Consider the following 20,976-nt stretch of genomic DNA (forward strand, 5'->3'; position numbering starts at 1 on the left):
GTGGATTGAAGTGGAAATAGCTTGTAGCTGGTGTTCATCACTGTAGCAATCACCACAATGACTATCATGACATTAACATGGGGATGATTAAGGGGATCTGGCATGTGTGTTACCTCTACCAAACTGTTCTGTCATGGTGTGTTACCTCTATCAAACTGTTCTCTCATGGTGTGTGTTACCTCTACCAAACTGTTCTCTCATGGTGTGTGTTACCTCTATCAAACTGTTCTCTCATGGTGTGTGTTACCTCTACCAAACTGTTCTCTCATGGTGTGGGTTACCTCTATCAAACTGTTCTCTCAGGGTGTGTGTTACCTCTATCAAACTGTTCTCTCATGGTGTGTGTTACCTCTATCAAACTGTTCTCTCATGGTGTGTGTTACCTCTACCAAACTGTTCTCTCATGATGTGTGTTACCTCTATCAAACTGTTCTTTCATGGTGTGTGTTACCTCTATCAAACTGTTCTCTCATGGTGTGAGTTACCTCTATCAAACTGTTCTCTCATGATGTGTGTTACCTCTATCAAACTGTTCTCTCATGGTGTGTGTTACCTCTATCAAACTGTTCTCTCATGGTGTGTGTTACCTCTACCAAACTGTTCTCTCATGGTGTGGGTTACCTCTATCAAACTGTTCTCTCAGGGTGTGTGTTACCTCTATCAAACTGTTCTCTCATGGTGTGTGTTACCTCTATCAAACTGTTCTCTCATGGTGTGTGTTACCTCTACCAAACTGTTCTCTCATGATGTGTGTTACCTCTATCAAACTGTTCTTTCATGGTGTGTGTTACCTCTATCAAACTGTTCTCTCATGGTGTGAGTTACCTCTATCAAACTGTTCTCTCATGATGTGTGTTACCTCTATCAAACTGTTCTCTCATGGTGTGTGTTACCTCTATCAAACTGTTCTCTCATGGTGTGTTACCTCTATCAAACTGTTCTCTCGTGGTGTGTTACCTCTACCAAACTGTTCTCTCATGGTGTGTTACCTCTATCAAACTGTTCTCTCATGGTGTGTGTTACCTCTATCAAACTGTTCTCTCATGGTGTGTGTTACCTCTACCAAACTGTTCTCTCATGGTGTGTTACGTCTATCAAACTGTTCTCTCATGGTGTGTTACCTCTACCAAACTGTTCTCTCATGGTGTGTTACCTCTATCAAACTGTTCTCTCATGGTGTGTTACGTCTATCAAACTGTTCTCTCATGGTGTGTTACCTCTATCAAACTGTTCTCTCATGGTGTGTGTTACCTCTATCAAACTGTTCTCTCATGGTGTGTGTTACCTCTATCAAACTGTTCTCTCATGGTGTGTGTTACCTCTATCAAACTGTTCTCTCATGGTGTGTTACCTCTATCAAACTGTTCTCTCATGGTGTGTTACCTCTATCAAACTGTTCTCTCATGGTGTGTTACCTCTACCAAACTGTTCTCTCATGGTGTGTGTTACCTCTATCAAACGGTTCTATCATGGTGTGTGTTACCTCTACCAAACTGTTCTCTCATGATGTGTGTTACCTGTATCAAACTGTTCTCTCATGGTGTGTGTTACCTCTACCAAACTGTTCTCTCATGGTGTGTTACCTCTATCAAACTGTTCTCTCATGGTGTGTGTTACCTCTATCAAACTGTTCTCTCATGGTGTGTGTTACCTCTATCAAACTGTTCTCTCATGGTGTGTGTTACCTCTACCAAACTGTTCTCTCATGGTGTGTGTTACCTCTATCAAACTGTTCTCTCATGGTGTGTGTTACCACTACCAAACTGTTCTCTCATGGTGTGGGTTACCTCTATCAAACTGTTCTCTCAGGGTGTGTTACCTCTATCAAACTGTTCTCTCATGTGTGTGTTACCTCTATCAAACTGTTCTCTCATGGTGTGTGTTACCTCTACCTAACTGTTCTCTCATGATGTGTGTTACCTCTATCAAACTGTTCTTTCATGGTGTGTGTTACCTCTATCAAACTGTTCTCTCATGGTGTGAGTTACCTCTATCAAACTGTTCTCTCATGATGTGTGTTACCTCTATCAAACTGTTCTCTCATGGTGTGTGTTACCTCTATCAAACTGTTCTCTCATGGTGTGTTACCTCTATCAAACTGTTCTCTCGTGGTGTGTTACCTCTACCAAACTGTTCTCTCATGGTGTGTTACCTCTATCAAACTGTTCTCTCATGGTGTGTGTTACCTCTATCAAACTGTTCTCTCATGGTGTGTGTTACCTCTACCAAACTGTTCTCTCATGGTGTGTTACGTCTATCAAACTGTTCTCTCATGGTGTGTTACCTCTATCAAACTGTTCTCTCATGGTGTGTTACCTCTATCAAACTGTTCTCTCATGGTGTGTTACCTCTATCAAACTGTTCTCTCATGGTGTGTTACCTCTATCAAACTGTTCTCTCATGGTGTGTGTTACCTCTATCAAACTGTTCTCTCATGGTGTGTGTTACCTCTATCAAACTGTTCTCTCATGGTGTGTGTTACCTCTATCAAACTGTTCTCTCATGGTGTGTTACCTCTATCAAACTGTTCTCTCATGGTGTGTTACCTCTATCAAACTGTTCTCTCATGGTGTGTTACCTCTACCAAACTGTTCTCTCATGGTGTGTGTTACCTCTATCAAACGGTTCTATCATGGTGTGTGTTACCTCTACCAAACTGTTCTCTCATGATGTGTGTTACCTGTATCAAACTGTTCTCTCATGGTGTGTGTTACCTCTACCAAACTGTTCTCTCATGGTGTGTTACCTCTATCAAACTGTTCTCTCATGGTGTGTGTTTATCCTCTATCAAACTGTTCTCTCATGGTGTGTGTTACCTCTATCAAACTGTTCTCTCATGATGTGTGGTTCTCTCAAGGTGTGTGTTACCTCTATCAAACTGTTCTCTCATGTGTGTGTTACCTCTATCAAATTGTTCTCTCATGATGTGTGTTACCTCTATCAAACTGTTCTCTCATGGTGTGTGTTACCTCTATCAAACTGTTCTCTCATGATGTGTATTACCTCTATCAAACTGTTCTCTCATGGTGTGTGTTACCTCTATCAAACTGTTCTCTCATGGTGTGGGTTACCTCTATCAAACTGTTCTCTCATGGTGTGTGTTACCTCTACCAAACTGTTCTCTCATGATGTGTGTTACCTCTATCAAACTGTTCTCTCATGGTGTGTGTTACCTCTACCAAACTGTTCTCTCATGGTGTGTTACCTCTATCAAACTGTTCTCTCATGGTGTGTGTTACCTCTATCAAACTGTTCTCTCATGGTGTGTTACCTCTATCAAACTGTTCTCTCATGGTGTGTTACCTCTATCAAACTGTTCTATCATGGTGTGTGTTACCTCTATCAAACTGTTCTCTCATGGTGTGTGTTACCTCTACCAAACTGTTCTCTCATGGTGTGTTACCTCTATCAAACTGTTCTCTCATGGTGTGTGTTACCTCTATCAAACTGTTCTCTCATGGTGTGTTACCTCTATCAAACTGTTCTCTCATGGTGTGTGTTACCTCTATCAAACTGTTCTCTCATGATGTGTGTTACCTCTATCAAACTGTTCACTCATGATGTGTGTTACCTCTATCAAACTGTTCTCTCATGGTGTGTGTTACCTCTATCAAACTGTTCACTCATGATGTGTGTTACCTCTATCAAACTGTTCTCTCATGGTGTGTGTTACCTCTATCAAACTGTTCACTCATGATGTGTGTTACCTCTATCAAACTGTTTTCTCATGGTGTGTGTTACCTCTACCAAACTGTTCTCTCATGGTGTGTGTTACCTCTATCAAACTGTTCTCTCAGGGTGGGTTACCTCTATCAAACTGTTCTCTCATGATGTGTTACCTCTATCAAACTGTTCTCTCATGGTGTGTGTTACCTCTATCAAACTGTTCTCTCATGGTGTGTGTTACCTCTACCAAACTGTTCTCTCATGGTGTGTGTTACCTCTACCAAACTGTTCTCTCAGGGTGTGTTACCTCTACCAAACTGTTCTCTCATGGTGTGTGTTACCTCTACCAAACTGTTCTCTCATGGTGTGTGTTACCTCTATCAAACTGTTCTCTCATGGTGTGTGTTACCTCTACCAAACTGTTCTCTCATGGTGTGTGTTACCTCTACCAAACTGTTCTCTCAGGGTGTGTTACCTCTACCAAACTGTTCTCTCATGGTGTGTGTTACCTCTACCAAACTGTTCTCTCATGGTGTGTGTTACCTCTACCAAACTGTTCTCTCAGGGTGTGTATTACCTCTACCAAACTGTTCTCTCATGGTGTGTGTTACCTCTACCAAACTATTCTCTCATGGTGTGTGTTACCTCTACCAAACTGTTCTCTCATGGTGTGTGTTACCTCTACCAAACTGTTCTCTCATGGTGTGTGTTACCTCTATCAAACTGTTCTATCATGGTGTGTTACCTCTATCAAACTGTTCTCTCGTGGTGTGTGTTACCTCTATCAAACAGACATACAGACACACAGACATATGGACACACATACATATGTGTGTAAGGTCTGGTGTGAGACAGACAGATAGCCCCCAGTGTGTGTGTAAGGTCTGGTGTGAGACATACAGATAGCCCCCTGTGTGTGTGTGTGTGTGTGTACGGTCTGGTGTGAGACAGACAGATAGCCCCAAGTGTGTGTGTGTATAAGGTCAGGTGTGAGACAGACAGATAGCCCCCAGTGTGTGTGTGTGTGTGTGTCACTGGGGGGGTTCCATAGTGTCAGCTGTCTGAACCCTCAACTGATAAGTTGACCAATCACAGCATGAGTAAGTTTGACTGACAGACTGACTGACCCATCATCTACAGCCACTTTGTAATTGCTTTATAAATGACTAACATCAGTCTATTTTGTCTATTAACCCTTTCTCTCCCTCTCTCTCCTCTCTCCAGGCATGAGCCATGAGCCAAAGTCACCTTCCTTAGGAATGATATCCACGGCAACTCGCACCACGGCGACGGTCAGCCCCCTCACCCCGTCGCCCCTTAACGGATCTATCGTAGCCAATGGGAGCCCGGCGGCCCAGTCTGCACACTCCGGATTCGCCGCCGCCCTCCGTAAACTGGCCAAACAGGCCGAGGATCCTCGAGGTAAGGACAACCCACATGTGGACAGACAGAGTTATGATTGTAGAGTTTCTTAATGCCAGGTGTATTGTTATCAAGCCTATATAATGTGTAGAAACGTTGGGTCATTTAAAGCCATTGTACAACCAGCTGTCCCTCTTACACCTATGACCTAACCGTCCCCTCTTCTTACCCTCCTCTCACTCCTTCCTTCCTCCCTGAGGCGTTAAGCTCATTCAAAAACCGTCTGTCCTCCTGGATCCTAACCTCTAACCCCTGTAGCCTAACCCCTCAGATGTCTCAGAGGTTCCTCTGCTGGGGCCGTACCTGTGTGTCGTGTTTAGCTGCCAATAGCAGTGGAGTGATATTCACACTAGATTGAATTATGCAGCCTCCCCTAAGAGAGCAGGACACAGAACAGCCATACTAGCTGACCCATTTAGGTGCCAGCGCTGTGTGTGTGTGTGTGTGTGTGTGTGTGTGTGTGTGTGTGTGTGTGTGTGTGTGTGTGTGTGCACATGCGTCCATTTATTTGTGTGTATGTGTGAAGGACATTGAATGTTTGTGTCACCTCCTCTCCTCACACACACACACACACACACACACACACACACACACACACACACACACACACACACACACACACACACACACACACACACACACACACACACACACGCACACACCACTGTGTTGTTGAGTTTATTGGGCCCTGCTATCCCACTGGTCTAACCTGACTGTGAAGTAGTCATTGTGTGGTGGGGTGAGCAGTTGACAAGGACTGCTTTTAGAATTGGTTGTGGAGGGATCATATGATGCATCTGTAACACACTGACCCTCTCCTCTCAGACTCACTACACAGTAGAACATAGGAGGTTTCTTACAGCCATTTCTCAATCAACACTGAATCAATAGAATATTTCTCTTTTTCTCACTACCCTTTCGACCTCCTACAGGTTCCTATCAGTCAGACATACAGCTCATGGTTTGATTGTGAGTTGTTGATATTTGTAGCTGGTTTGGATATTAGATATTGCTGTGTGCTACAGACAGTTGGATGTTGTTTGTTCAGTTGTTGGTTGTTGTCTGGACAGGGTCAGACTTAGGTCACAGATGGACAAGGCTGCTATTCTCCCATGTAAACACACACACACACACACACACACACACACACACACACACACGCTACTCTCGGGGGCTGATTGGCTGGCTGGCTTTGGGCAGCAGCTCGCTGAGGCCTTTCTGGTAGATGGTGTGAGAAACAGTGGCTCTGGTCAACCATGGTGTGTGTGTCTATGAGGTGTAACCTTCCCCAGAACAGAGACTCTGGCTGGCCCACATACACAGAGCTTCACTGGCCCCCTAAGACACACACACACATGCTGCTGGGCCCCTCCAGGGGGACGGAGCCAGACTGCTGAGAGTCCCCTGAGTAGGGCTGGCAGGGGTCCTGCTTGGGTGTGTGTGAGTGCATGTGTGTGTCTGTTTATGTGTGTGTATCTGGATGTCTGCCCCAGCTCCAGTGAGCCCCAGCAGCCCCAGCCATCCACCCTGGGTCAGGCTCTCTTAATCAGGCTGTGTGTTTGAGAGAGGTCCCCTCCTCCTTGTCCCTCCCTGGCTCTTTCTGGCTGCCTGACTCCCCTGCAGATCACACCGGGAGCCCAACACCAATGATTTATTACTCTGAGAAAGAAACAGAGACAGAGCTCACAACCCCAATCTTTCCCTCTCTCTCAAACACTCATCCTCTCAATCTCATTCTCTTCCTCCATTGTTTCTCACCTTCCCCTTCTCTCTTCCCCTCTCCCTCTCTGTCTCTCCCTTTCACTCCATTTCTATTTCTCTATATTTTCTCTCCCTCTCACACACACTCACTCATCTATCTCACTCCATTTCTCCCTCACTGTCACTCTCCCACACATAATCTATTTTCTCACCTCTCTCTCCCTTTCTTGCACACATACTGTTTGCCTCACTGTCTCATCTCTGTCCCTGTTTCTCTATCAACCAGGTGTGTGTATGTGCATGTGTACATGTGCGTGTGTTGTGTGTCTGTTGCTATTTCAACCTAGCTGGGACAGTCGTCAGATTGTCTGAGGGAGGTACAGAAACACACACAGAGACTATGATTAAACCTAGGCATTTTTTAAAACAGAGCAGAAAAGTCCCTGTGTTATTTTGGGCCTGTCTGTGTGCAGTCTGCCTGGCGTAGGTAGAGACACAGTGTGTGTGAGTCATGCTCCACAGCTCCAGTCGAACAGGCCAATCATGGGGCCGATCCTGCCCACGTTAGGAGTGCCGTCGCTGGGGTGGGCAGGCTGGAGCGTGGGCCTCCTCCGGATCTCCAGCCACTTTGCTGTCTCCAAAGATATTTATAGACAAGCCCTCATACACACAAACACAGACACACACACACAATCACACTCACACACACTCACTCACACATAAAACCTTCATGGTGCTTCCCTGTCATGTTGTAGCCTCCTAGCAGTGTGTGTGTCCTACTGCACAGTGTGTTCCTGTGTGTCCTAGTGCACATTGTGTTCCTGTGGGTCCTACTGCACAGTGTGTTCCTGTATGTCCTACTGCACAGTGTGTTCCTGTGTGTCCTACTGCACAGTGTGTTCCTGTGTCCTACTGCACAGTGTGTTCCTGTGTCCTACTGCACAGTGTGTTCCTTTGTGTCCTACTGCACAGTGTGTTCCTGTGTCCTACTGCACAGTGTGTTCCTTTGTGTCCTACTGCACAGTGTGTGTTCCTGTGTCTCCTACTGCACAGTGTGTGTTCCTGTGTGTCCTACTGCACAGTGTGTGTTCCTGTGTGCCCTACTGCACAGTGTGTGTTCCTGTGACTCCTACTGCACAGTGTGTGTTCCTGTGTGTCCTACTGCACAGTGTGTGTTCCTGTGTGTCCTACTGCACAGTGTGTTCCTGTGTGTCCTACTGCACAGTGTGTGTTCCTGTGTGTCCTACTGCACAGTGTGTTCCTGTGTGTCCTACTGCACAGTGTGTTCCTGTGTTTCCTCTGGCCCTCTGTCCTGTGTTACTGTTGTGCATATGGAGCTTAGTCTCCTAAGCCTAAAGGATGTTGTTTGTTTTGTTGTGCTAGTATCATAGCCACTAGCTAGCTAGCTATCACCCTGATTTATAAACCCTGACTCGTCCTCTGTGTTTTCATCTGTATACACACACACACACACACACATACACAGTAACACACATACATACACACACGGTCACACAGACACACACACTCGCCCATCTGATGAGTAGCTCTGTGTACTGAGTCTCATGCTGAAGAGGGGAGGTGATGGATAATGAGTATTGCAGCAGAGTAAAGGATTAATTAGGCAGATCTAGACTTAACTTGCGCTGAGCTCACTGTAGCATTACACTACCTACCTACAGTACCTATCTAGACCACCTGGGGAAAAGAGATGGGGAGGGAGGGAGAAAAGGGTCAAGAAGAGAGAGGGTTTATGGAGTGATGGAAGGAGTGGGTAGAGGGATACTGAGAGATTGAATGTGTTACCATGTGTGTTTGGCCGGGGGCTACCCTTGTTTCTGGGAGCCCAGAGCATGCTGGGACAGCAGGGCAGTGTGTCTCTGACCCCTCCATCTGGAGCCTGGAACGCACACACACTATCTATCCACGCCCTGTGCGTGTGTGTGTGTGTGTGTGTGTGTGTGTGTGTGTGTGTGTGTGTGTGTGTGTGTGTGTGTGTGTGTGTGTGTGTGTGTGTGTGTGTGTGTGTGTGTGTGTGTGTGTGTGTGTGTGTGCGTCAGAGGTAGAACTCTCCAGGCTCTGTTTGTCCCTGAAACATTCACTCACAAACAAGCTCTCTCTCTATCTCCATACAGTACTTTATTCATCCATATATCTATGTCTCTTCTTCTAGGTAAACATACTAACAATAGCTCATACACAGTTCACCCAGTTAAACATTCTCCTCCAGAAACCATCCTACTGCTCGCTCTCTATCTCTCTGCCCCCCCCCCTTCCCTCTCTCTGTCTTTACTCCCCCTCTCTGGGAAAATAACACACACCACACTCAAAAATATTCCAAAATGGCTCTTCGGCTGTCCCCATAGGAGAACCCTTTTTTGGTTCCAGGTAGAACCCTTTTTGGTTTCCATGTAGAACCATAGAACCATTTACTTGTAACCCAATAGGGTTTTACCTGGAACCAAAAGGGGTTCTTCAAAGGGTTCTCCTAATAGGACAGCCGACTAACCCTTTCTTTTAGGTTATAGATTGCACCTTTTTTCTAAGAGTGCACACACATATACACCCTTGAAACACACACTCCCTGATGCAGATTAGGTGCTTTGAACTGTGTCGCCGGGGATGGTATGGCATATGGAGGAAGGGTTGGCTCGGCGCTGCTATGCACACCAGGTGTGAAATGGACTGTTTAATTAAGTGCTGATGTTGTTCTAATGGAGGGAGGGAGGGAGGGAGGGAGGGAGGGAGGGAGGGGGAGGGAGGGAGGGAGGGAGGGAGGGAGGGAGGGAGGGAGGGAGGGAGGGAGGGAGGGAGGGAGGGAGACAGACAACAGCTTGTCGCTAGCTGGTAGGGCTGTGTCTGGGGGTGTGTTCGGGGCTGTGGAGGAGAGAGGAAGGAGGGAGGGAAGGGGAGGAGATGAACAACAGCTTGTCGCTAGCTGGTAGGGCTGTGTCTGGGGGTGTGTTCGGGGCTGTAGAGGAGAGACATAGTTTGGAGCTTTGGATAGGGCCAGGAAGGGAACATGAGATTTGGGGCTTGAATGGCACAGTCGGTTGGAGTGTAGCTGGCAAGATCAAAGATGTGGGTTCAATTCTCGCATGGTCACTTTCCCTGAACGTTTGTGTTAAGGCAAGTCCCCTTGGATAAAAGCAGCAGGTGAACAAGTATATTGTTATGTTTCTTGATGGGATTAGAGGTGGAAGGATACGGTGCTGGGACAGAGAGAACTTAACCTGGGGCTGTGTGGAGCTTTGTGTGTGCGTGTTTATGTGCGTGCGTACATGCATGTGTGTTAGTGTGATTATGCGTGCGTATGCGCCCGTGTATGTGTCTGTGTGTACCTCTCTCTCAGAGTCAGCTTGGGCGGTCATGCATGGAGGTAGTCTGGGAGAGAGGGACTGGTAATGGGGCAGCGATGGAGAGAGGAGCAACACATTAATCACACACACACGTTTGCCCACACAGACATACACTCAATCACACCCACATACACCACACACACATACAGTGCATTTGAAAAGTATTCAGACCCCTTGACTTTTTCCACATTTTGTTATGTTACAGCCTTATTCTAAAATGGAATAAGTAAAAATCCCCTTCAATCTACACTTCTACACACTTCTTCCAATTAATGACAGAGCAAAAATGTTTTTTAGACATTTTTACAAATTTATATGAAAAAAAAATGAAATATCACATTAACATAAGTATTCAGACCCTTTACTCAGTACTTTGTTTAAACAGCTTTGGCCACAAGCTTGGCACACCTGTATTTATGGAGTTTCTCCCATTCTTCTCTGCAGATCCTCTCAAGCTCTGTCAGGTTGGCTGGAGAGCGTCGCTGCACCACTATTTTCAACCTGTCTCGGAGCTCGAAAACATAAAAAATGGGCTCTGAATACGCTGAATACTTTCTGAATGCACTGTACATACACACACGCAGGAACAGACACAGAGCACTCTCTCTCTCTCGCTTAGACTCTCCGTCTCTCTGTAGCGTAGGAGCAGAGCGTGGAGCCACAGCATGGCCTGCAGTCTCTTATCCACCATTAGAGGGCAGAGGACCAGCATGCTGTTCTTACTGTATGTCCTAACAGTACCAGTAGGGGCCTAGCTTCATCTCCTCACCTCCTTTCTTTTAATATCTGACTGATCTGAAAGAACTGGACTGGTGTCTACTCCATTTTGCTTTCACCTATCCTTTGTGATTAGATCAATACAGAAGAAGGAGAGGACAGGAGAACGGGGAGAGGAAGCATGTTCAGACTATGGAGATACATCCATAATGCCCAGGGCTGTGTTTGAAACCAGGACACTCCCTTCTCTCCTCTCAGCCTCAGTGTGAGCATGTGTGGCGACACGTCAGTGAATAGACGAAGGCTGGATCTGCATATGGCAGCAGCATGACACTAGTTTAGGGCCCCTCAGATGGCCTGCATATCATTTCTGTCCCATCTGCTCAGTGATGGACTGACTTCCTGTCAACTAGCACAGTCACCACAAGAGGAGTGAAGAAGGGGGAGTGACAGGAAAAGACTGGAGGGGGGTTGTATTTACTAGAACGAGGGAGAGAGGGTAGTTTAGACTTTAGTAGATGCTAGAAATCTAAGATTAAGCACACACACACGCACACACCACTCATCTCAGGCTGTTAAGCGTTCAGGGCTACTTCCCTTTCTCCTTAACTGTCTTAACTGTTGAAAATGTGTTTATGAAAAATGGATGTCTTCCCAGAGAGATCTCTGCTTGGGAGGCAGTCCGTTTGAAGAACAGAGAGGGGAGGCAGGGATGTGTGGAAGGAGGGAGAGAATAACAGAACAGGCTGGAGCTGGTGGTGTGTGGATGGTTTCCAGTGAAGGAGGGATGGGTCTGTGTCGGTGGAGGTTTACAGAGGTTATGATGTTGGCTTGTAGAGGAGGACAATGAAGAGGAGAATCAGATGAGGGAACACCAACCCCCCCTCCTCCTTCTCCTCACCTGCTTCTCCTCCAGCTTTCACTCAATGATGCAGTGTGTCCTGCCTCCCCCACTGTACAGACAGCTCACACACACACACACACACACACAGGGAACGGGAGTGAGAACAATGAGGGGGAGGAAGGGATGGTGGAGGAGAAAGAGATGGAGTGGTACCAGGGGAGTAGAGGTCTGTTGCTTGAAGCTCTGGCAGGTCTGTTACTGTGATCATTATTCATTTCTGCTCTATCCCTTTTTATCTCTCTCTCATTCACTCTTTTGTAACAATTCTTATTTATCTTGCCCTCTTTCTCTCTCTCTCCCTCTTCCACTCCCCTGTGGTGGGAGCCTCTCTCTCTCTTTCTCTCTCTCTCTCTCTCTCTCTCTCTCTCTCTCTCTCTCTCTCTCTTTCTCTCTCTCTCTCTCTCTCCTCCCTATTCCACTCCCCTGTGGTGGTAGCCTCTCTCTCTCTCTCCCTCATCCACTCCCCTGTGGTGGTAGCCTCTGTCTCTCTCTCCTATTCCACTCCCCTGTGGTGGTAGTCTCTTTTCTCTCTCTCTCCCTCTTCGACCCCCCTGTGGTGGTAGTCTCTTTCTCTCTCTCTCCCCCTCTTCAACCCCCCTGTGGTGGTAGTCTCTTTCTCTCTCTCTCTCCCTCTTCCACTCCCCTGTGGTGGTAGCCTCTTTCTCTCTCTCCCTCATCCACTCCCCTGTGGTGGTAGCCTCTGTCTCTCTCTCCCTATTCCACTCCCCTGTGGTGGTAGTCTCTTTTTCTCTCTCTCTCCCTCTTCGACCCCCCTGTGGTGGTAGTCTCTTTCTCTCTCTCTCCCCCTCTTCAACCCCCCTGTGGTGGTAGTCTCTTTCTCTCTCTCTCTCCCTCTTCCACTCCCCTGTGGTGGTAGCCTCTTTCTCTCTCTCTCTCCCTCTTCCACTCCCCTGTGGTGGTAGTCTCTCTCCCTCTCTCTCTCCCTCTTCCACTCCCCTGTGGTGGTAGTCTTTCACTCTCTCTTTCTGTGAGTATATGAGGTGTGATAGTGGAGCTGTATTAAGTGTCACTTTGCTCGCTAGCCTGAGTGCTCTGGTATTGATTGTCCTGGTCTTCCAGGGGAGAGTAATGGCTTTCTGAGGTGAGGGAGGGAGGATTAGGCCACTAATTGCTGTTGTGCAGACAAGATATGCTTCCTCCTCTCTCACCTCATCACCTCTCTCTCTCTCATATATACAGTTGAAAGTTTACATACACTTAGGTTGGAGTCATTAAAACTCATTTTTCAACCACTCCGGGAAAATTTCTTGAAAACAAACTATAGTTTTGGCAAGTCGGTTAGGACATCTACTTTGTCCATGACACAAGTCATTTTTCCAGCAATTGTTTACACACCGATTATGTCACTTAAAATTAACGGTATCACAATTCCAGTGGGTCAGAAGTTTACATACACTCATTTGACTGTGCCTTTAAACAGCTTGGAAAATTCCAGAAAAATATGTTGTGGCTTTAGAAGCTTCTGATAGGCTAATTGACATAATTTGAGTCAATTGGAGGTGTACCTGTGGATGTATTTCAAGGCCTACCTAAACTCAGTGCCTCTTTGCTTGACATTATGGGAAAATCAAAGGATATCAGCCAAGACCTCAGAAAAAAATGTAGACCTCCATAAGTCTGGTTCATCCTTGGGAGCAATTACCAAACGCCTGAAGGTACCACATTCATCTGTACTAATAATAGTACGCAAGTATAAACACCATGGGACCACGCAGCCGTCATACCGTTCAGGAAGGAGACACATTCGGTCTCCTAGAGATGAACGTACTTTGGTGCGAAAAGTGCAAATCAATCATTGAACAACAGCAAAGGACCTTGCGAAGATGCTGGAGGAAACAAGTACGAAAATATCTATATCCACAGTAAAACAAGTCCTATATTGACATAACCTGAAAGGCCGCTCAGCAAGGAAGAAGCCACTGCTCCAAAACCGCCATAAAAAAAAAGCCAGACTACGGTTTGCAACTGCACATGGGGACAAAGATCGCACTTTCTGGAGAAATGTCCTCTGGTCTGATGAAACAAAAATAGAACTGTTTTGCTGTAATGACCATCCTTATGTTTGGAGGAAAAAGGGGGAGGCTTGCAAGCCGAAGACACCATCCCAACCGTGGAGCAAGGGGGTGGCAGCATCATGTTGTGGGGGTGCTTTGCTGCAGGAGGGACTGGTGCACTTCACGAAATAGATGGCATCATGAGGGAGGAAAATTATGTGGATATATTGAAGCAACATCTCAAGACATCAGTCAGGAAGTTAAAGCTTGGTCACAAATGGGTCTTCCAAATGGACAATGACCCCAAGCATACTTCCAAAGTTGTGGCAAAATGGCTTAAGGACAACAAAGTCAAGGTATTGGAGTAGTCATCACAAAGCCCTGACCTCAACCCTATGAAATATTTGTGGGCAGATCTGAAAAAGCGTGTGCAAGCAAGGAGGCCTACAAACCTGACTCAGTTACACCAGCTCTGCCAGGAGGAATGGGTTAAAATTCACCCAACCTATTGTGGGAAGCTTGAGGAAGGCTACCCGAAACATTTGACCCAAATTAAACAATTTAAAGGCAATGCTACCAAATACTAATTGAGTGTATGTAAACTTCTGACCCACTGGGAATGTGATAAAAAAAAATAAAAGCTGAAATAAATCATTGTCTACTATTATTCTTATTTTAGATTCTTAAAATAAAGTATTGTTCCAAACTGACCTAAGACAGGAAATTGTTACTAGGATTAAATGTCAGGAATTGTGAAAAACTGAGTTTAAATGTATTTGGCTAAGGTGTATGTAAACTTCCGATTTCAACTGTATATACACAGGAGTGATGGTTTCTGAAAATGGGCCTCTGTACGCCTATGTAGATATTTTATTTAAAAAATCTGCCGTTTCCAGCTACAATAGTAATTTACAACATTAACAATGTCTACACTGTATTTCTGATAAATTTGATGTTATTTTAATGGACAAAAAAATGTGCTTTTCTTTCAACAACAAAGACATTTCTAAGTGACCCTAAACTTTTGAACAGTAGTGTATATATATATATATATATATATATATATATATATATATATATATATATATATATATATATATATATATATATATATATATATACACTGCTCAAAAAAATAAAGGGAACACTTAAACAACACAATGTAAATCCAAGTCAATCACACTTCTGTGAAATCAAACTGTCTACTTAGGAAGCAACACTGATTGACAATAAATTTCACATGCTGTTGTGCAAATGGAATAGACAACAGGTGGAAATTATAGGCAATTAGCAAGACACCCCCAATAAAGGAGTGGTTCTGCAGGTGGGGACCACAGACCACTTCTCAGTTCCTATGCTTCCTGGCTGATGTTTTGGTCACTTTTGAATGCTGGCGGTGCTTTCACTCTAGTGGTAGCATGAGACGGAGTCTACAACCCACACAAGTGGCTCAGGTAGTGCAGCTCATCCAGGATGGAACATCAATGCGAGCTGTGGCAAGAAGGTTTGCTGTGTCTGTCAGCGTAGAGTCCAGAGCATGGAGGCGCTACCAGGAGACAGGCCAGTACATCAGGAGACGTGGAGGAGGACGTAGGAGGGCAACAACCCAGCAGCAGGACCGCTACCTCTGCCTTTGTGTAAGGATGAGCAGGAGGAGCACTGCCAGAGCCCTGCAAAATGACCTCCAGCAGGCCACAAATGTGCATGTGTCTGCTCAAACGGTCAGAAACAGACTCCATGAGGGTGTTATGAGGGCCCGACGTCCACAGGTGGGGGTTGTGCTTACAGCCCAACACTGTGCAGGACGTTTGGCATTTGCCAGAGAACACCAAGATTGACAAATTCGACACTGGCGCCCTGTGCTCTTCACAGATGAAAGCAGGTTCACACTGAGCACGTGACAGATGTGACAGAGTCTGGAGACGCCATGGAGAACGTTCTGCTGCCTGCAACATCATCCAGCATGACCGGTTTGGCGGTGGGTCAGTCATGGTGTGGAGTGGCATTTCTTTGGGGGACCGCACAGCCCTCCAGATGCTCGCCAGAGGTAGCCTGACTGCCATTAGGTACCGAGATGAGATCCTCAGACCCCTTGTGAGACCATATGCTGGTGCGGTTGGCCCTGGGTTCCTCCTAATGCAAGACAATGCTCGACCTCATGTGGCTGGCGTGTGTCAGCAGTTCCTGCAAGAGGAAGGCATTGATGCGCTGGACTGGCCCGCCCGTTCCCCAGACCTGAATCCAATTGAGCACATCTGGGACATCATGTCTCGCTCCATCCACCAACGCCACGTTGCACCACAGACTGTCCAGGAGTTGGTGGATGCTTTAGTCCAGGTCTAGGAGGAGATCCCTCAGGAGACCATCCGCCACCTCATCAGGAGCATGCCCAGGCGTTGTAGGGAGGTCATACAGGCACGTGGAGGCCACACACACTACTGAGCCTCATTTTGACTTGTTTTAAGGACATTACATCAAAGTTGGATCAGCCTGTCGTGTGGTGTTCCACTTTAATTTTGAGTGGGACCAAATCCAGACCTCCATGGGTTGATAAATTTGATTTCCATTGATAATTTTTGTGTGGTTATGTTGTCAGCACATTCAACTATGTAAAGAAAAAAGTATTTAATAAGAATATTTCATTCATTCAGATCTAGGATGTGTTATTTTAGTGTTCCCTGTAACGGCGTTCTTCGTTTGTCAAAAGAGAGTCGGACCGAAATGCAGCGTGGTGGTTACTCATGTCTATAATGAAACAAATGACGATACATGAAATAACTTATAAATACAAAAACAACAAACGGAACGTGAAAAACCTATACAGCCTGTCTGGTGAACACTAACACAGAGACAGGAACAATCACCCACAAACACACAGTGAAACCCAGGCTACCTAAATATGGTTCCCAATCAGAGACAACGATAATCACCTGACTCTGATTGAGAACCGCCTCAGGCAGCCATAGACTAATCTATGCACCCCACACAACCCCAAGACGAAACACACTACAAATAAACCCATGTCACACCCTGGCCTGACTCAATAATTGAAGATAACATAATAAATATAGACCAGGGTGTGACAGAACCCCCCCCCAACCTAAGGTGCGGACTCCCAGACGCACATCAAAACAATAGGGAGGGTCCGGGTGGGCGCCTGTCCATGGCGGCGGCTCCGGCTCGGGACGTGGAACCCACTCTATGAATGTCTTAGTCCCCCCTCCTCACGTCCTAGGATTGTCCACCCTCGCCACCGACCATGGCCTAGTAGTCCTCACCCAGAACCCCACTGGACTGAGGGGCAGCTCGGGACAGAGGAAGCCCAGCACTGAGAGGAAGCCCAGCACTGAGAGGAAGCCCAGTCAGGCAGTTGAATCCGGCAGATCCTGGCTGACTGGCGGACCTGGAAGAGTCTGGTTGACTAGCGGATCTGGAAGAGTCTGGTTGACTAGCAGATCTGGAAGTCTGGTTGACTAGCAGATCTGGAAGAGTCTGGCTGACTGGCAGATCTGGAAGAGTCTGGCTGACTGGCAGATCTGGAAGAGTCTGGCTGACTGGCAGATCTGGAAGAATCTGGCTGACTGGCAGATCTGGAAGAGTCTGGCTGACTGGCAGATCTGGAAGAGTCTGGCTGACTGGCAGATCTGGAAGAGTCTGGCTGACTGGCAGATCTGGAAGAGTCTGGCAGATATGGAAGAGTCTGGCTGACTGGCAGATCTGGAAGAGTCTGGCTGACTGGCAGATCTGGAAGAGTCTGGCTGACTGGCAAATCTGGAAGAGTCTGGCTGACTGGCAGATCTGGAAGTGTCTGGTTGACTGGCAGATCTGGAAGAGTCTGGTTGACTGGCAGATCTGGAAGAGTCTGGCTGACTGGCGGATCCTGGCAGACTGTCGGCTCTGGCTGCTTCATGCTGACTGACGGCTCTGGCTGCTCCATGCCAACTGGCGGCTCTGGCTGCTCCATGCAGATTGACAGCTCTGGCGGCTTCTTGCAGACTGACAGCTCTGGCTGCTCCATGCAGACTAACAGCTCTGGCAGGTCCTTGCAGACTGGCAGCTCCTTGCAGACTGGCAGCTCCATGCAGACTGGCAGCTCCATGCAGACTGGCAGCTCTGGCTGCTCCAAGCAGACTGGCAGCTCTGGCTGCTTCATGCCGACGGACAGCTCTGGCTGCTTCATGCAGACTGGACAACGATAATCAGGCAGGAGGCTCCGGCAGCGCTGTAGAGGAGGAAGGCTCTAGAAGCGCTGAACAGGTGGGAGACTCCGACAGCGCAGGAGAGGAGAAAGGCTCTGATAGCGCTGAACATACAGGAGACTCCAGCAGCGCTGTAGAGGAGGAAGGCTCTAGAAGCGCTGAACAGGCGGGAGACTCCGACAGCGCAGGAGAGGGGGAAAGCGCTGGCTGCACTGAACAGGCGAGGCGCACTGAAGGCCTGGTGCGTGGTACTGGAACTGGTGGTACTGGATCGAGGACACGCACAGGAAGCCTGGTGCGAGGAGCTGCTACCGGAGGACTGGTGTGTGGAGGTGGCTCTGGATAGACCGGACCGTGCAGGCGCACTGGAGCTCTTGAGCACCGAGCCTGCCCAACCTTACCTGGCTCGATGCCCACTCTAGCCCGGCCAATACGAAGGGCTGGTATGAACCGCATCGGGCTATGCACCCACACTGGAAACACCGTGCGCTCCATAGCATAACACGGTGCCTGCCCGGTCTCTCTAGCCCCCCGGTAAGCACAGGGAGTTTGCGCAGGTCTCCTACCTGGCATAGCCATACTCCCTGTAAGCCCCCCAATACATTTTTGGGGCTGACTCTCAGGCTTCCATCCGCGTCGCCGTGCTGCCTCCTCATACCAGCGCCTCTCCGCTTTTTCCGCTTCCAGTTCTTCCTTGGGACGGCGATATTCTCCAGGCTGAGCCCAGGGTCCTTTTCCATCTAATATCTCCTCCCAAGTCCAGATGTCCTTTGATTGCTGCTCCTCACGATTAACAAGGAGAGTTGGCTCAGGTCTGTCTCCTGACTCAGCCACTCTCCCTCTGAGCCCCCCAATAAATGTTTGGGGCTGACTCACAAGCTTTCCTCTGCGCCGTCGTGATTGCCTCTCCAACTCCATTCTCCTATAGCCCTCTTCGCACTGCTCCAGCGAATCCCAGGCGGGCTCCGGCACTCTCTCTGGGTCGACCGCCCACCTGTCTATTTCATCCCACGTCGTATACTCCATGCTTCTGCTGTCCTTCGCTGCTCCTGCTGTCGCTGCCTGTAGACTAATCTATGCACCCCACACAACCCCAAGACGAAACACACTACAAATAAACCCATGTCACACCCTGGCCTGACTCAATAATTGAAGATAACATAATAAATATAGACCAGGGCGTGACATTCCCTTTATTTTTTTGAGCAGTGCATATATATATATATATCGTTGAAGTCGTAAGTTTATATACACCTTAGCCATAATTCCTGACATTTAATCCTAGTAAAAATGTCCTGTCTCAGGTCAGTTAGGATCACCACTATATTTTAAGAATATATATATAAATATAGAGATAGAGAACAATATTGTTCTCCATCTCTATATTTGTATATATATATCTATATATATATCTGTCTCTCTCTCTCTCTCTCTCTCTCTCTATTGTTCTCTATCATTCTCTCTCTCTAGTATTATCTAGCCACAGAGGCCTGCTGTGTAGTCTACACCTATTACACCCATTTCCCTTCAAAGCTTTTCCTCATTCACATTTTCAAAAGGAATTACAATATCTGTCTCATTAGTAATTGATTAGATTTATAAACATGTGTCTTAATTCTTTCTACCGGGTCATATCCAGACCACCACCATACCTCACCATCAAACCCTATTGTAGTGTGATGTCTGTTGCTAGCGGGTCATATCCAGACCACCACCAGACCTCACCATCAAACCCTATTGTAGTGTGATGTCTGTTGCTAGGGTAACTAAGCTAGGTCACAATGCTAGAATGATAAGGAGTGATAATCCAGACACATGTCCAGACATCCTGACCTATCACACTCTCCTCAGGCTGTCTCTGTGTGGTCAGGTGGATAGATTGGAGATGATAGAGAACTGGCCTGCGGTTTAAAGCTACTGCTGCTGCTGTGTTACATACACCACAGAAACTACTACATACACGTGTGCACAAACACTTCAAAACATAAACACACATACGCTCTCTCTCCCTTTCTCTCGCTCTCTTTCTCTCTACTTCTCTCTTTCTCTTTTCTCTCTCTCTATACTTCTCTCTTTCTCTCTCTACTCTCTCTCTATTCCTCTCTACTTCTTTCTCTTTCTCTCTCTACTTCTCTCTCTCTTTATATATCTCTTTATCTTTCTCTCTCTCTCTCTCTGTATATCTCTCTCCCTCTCTGTATCTCTCTCTCTCGCTCTCTCTGTATATCTCTCTCTATTTATCTCACTCGCTTTCTCTCTCTCATCTCTCGCTTTCGCTCTCTTTCTATCTCCCTCTCTATTTATCTCTCTCAATTTTAATTTAAGGGGCGTTATTGGCGGGAAACGTATGATTACATTGCCAATGCAAGTGATGATGATAATAATAATAATAATAATAATAGATAATAAACAAAAGTGAAATAAAAAAATCAACAGTAAACATTACACTCACAAAAGTTCCAAAAGAATAAAGACATTTCAAATGTCCTATTATGTCCATATACAGTGTTGTAACGATATGCAAATAGTTAAAAGTACAAAAGGGAAAATAAATAAACATAAATATGGGTTGTATTTATAATGGTGTTTGTTCTTCACTGGTTGCCCTTTTCTTGTGGCAACAGGTCACAAATCTTGCTGCTGTGATAGCGCACTAGTCTTTCACCTAACAGAAATTTGATTTGTTTTCTATTTCTTTGTGGATCTATGTAATCTGAGGGAAATATGTGTCTCTAATATGGTCATACATTTGGCAGGAGGTTAGGAAGTGCAGCTTAGTTTCCACCTCATTTTGTGGGCAGTGTGCACATAGCCTGTCTTCTCTTGAGAGCCATGTCTGCCTACGGCAGCCTTTCTCTATAGCAATGCTCACTGAGTCTGCACATAGTCAAAGCTTTCCTTCATTTTGTGTCAGTCACAGTGGTCAGGTATTCTTCCACTGTGTACTCTCTTTTTTGGGCCAAATAGCATTCTAGTTTGCTCTGTTTTTTTGT

The 20,976-nt window shown here is 46.5% G+C and overlaps 1 protein-coding gene across 1 annotated transcript in view; it reads left to right on the top strand.

Annotated features, from left to right (window-relative positions):
- gse1b (Gse1 coiled-coil protein b) overlaps window positions 1-20,976 on the top strand; it is a 408,220-nt gene that overhangs the window by 337,512 nt on the left and 49,732 nt on the right. Inside the window, 1 exon segment of the mRNA XM_064992255.1 lies at window positions 4,891-5,088. Within this exon segment, the coding sequence (XP_064848327.1) occupies window positions 4,891-5,088 (198 nt within the window).

The sequence above is a fragment of the Oncorhynchus masou genome, chromosome 2 (genome assembly GCF_036934945.1).
Source record: "Oncorhynchus masou masou isolate Uvic2021 chromosome 2, UVic_Omas_1.1, whole genome shotgun sequence".
NCBI classification, from domain to species: Eukaryota; Metazoa; Chordata; class Actinopteri; order Salmoniformes; family Salmonidae; genus Oncorhynchus; species Oncorhynchus masou.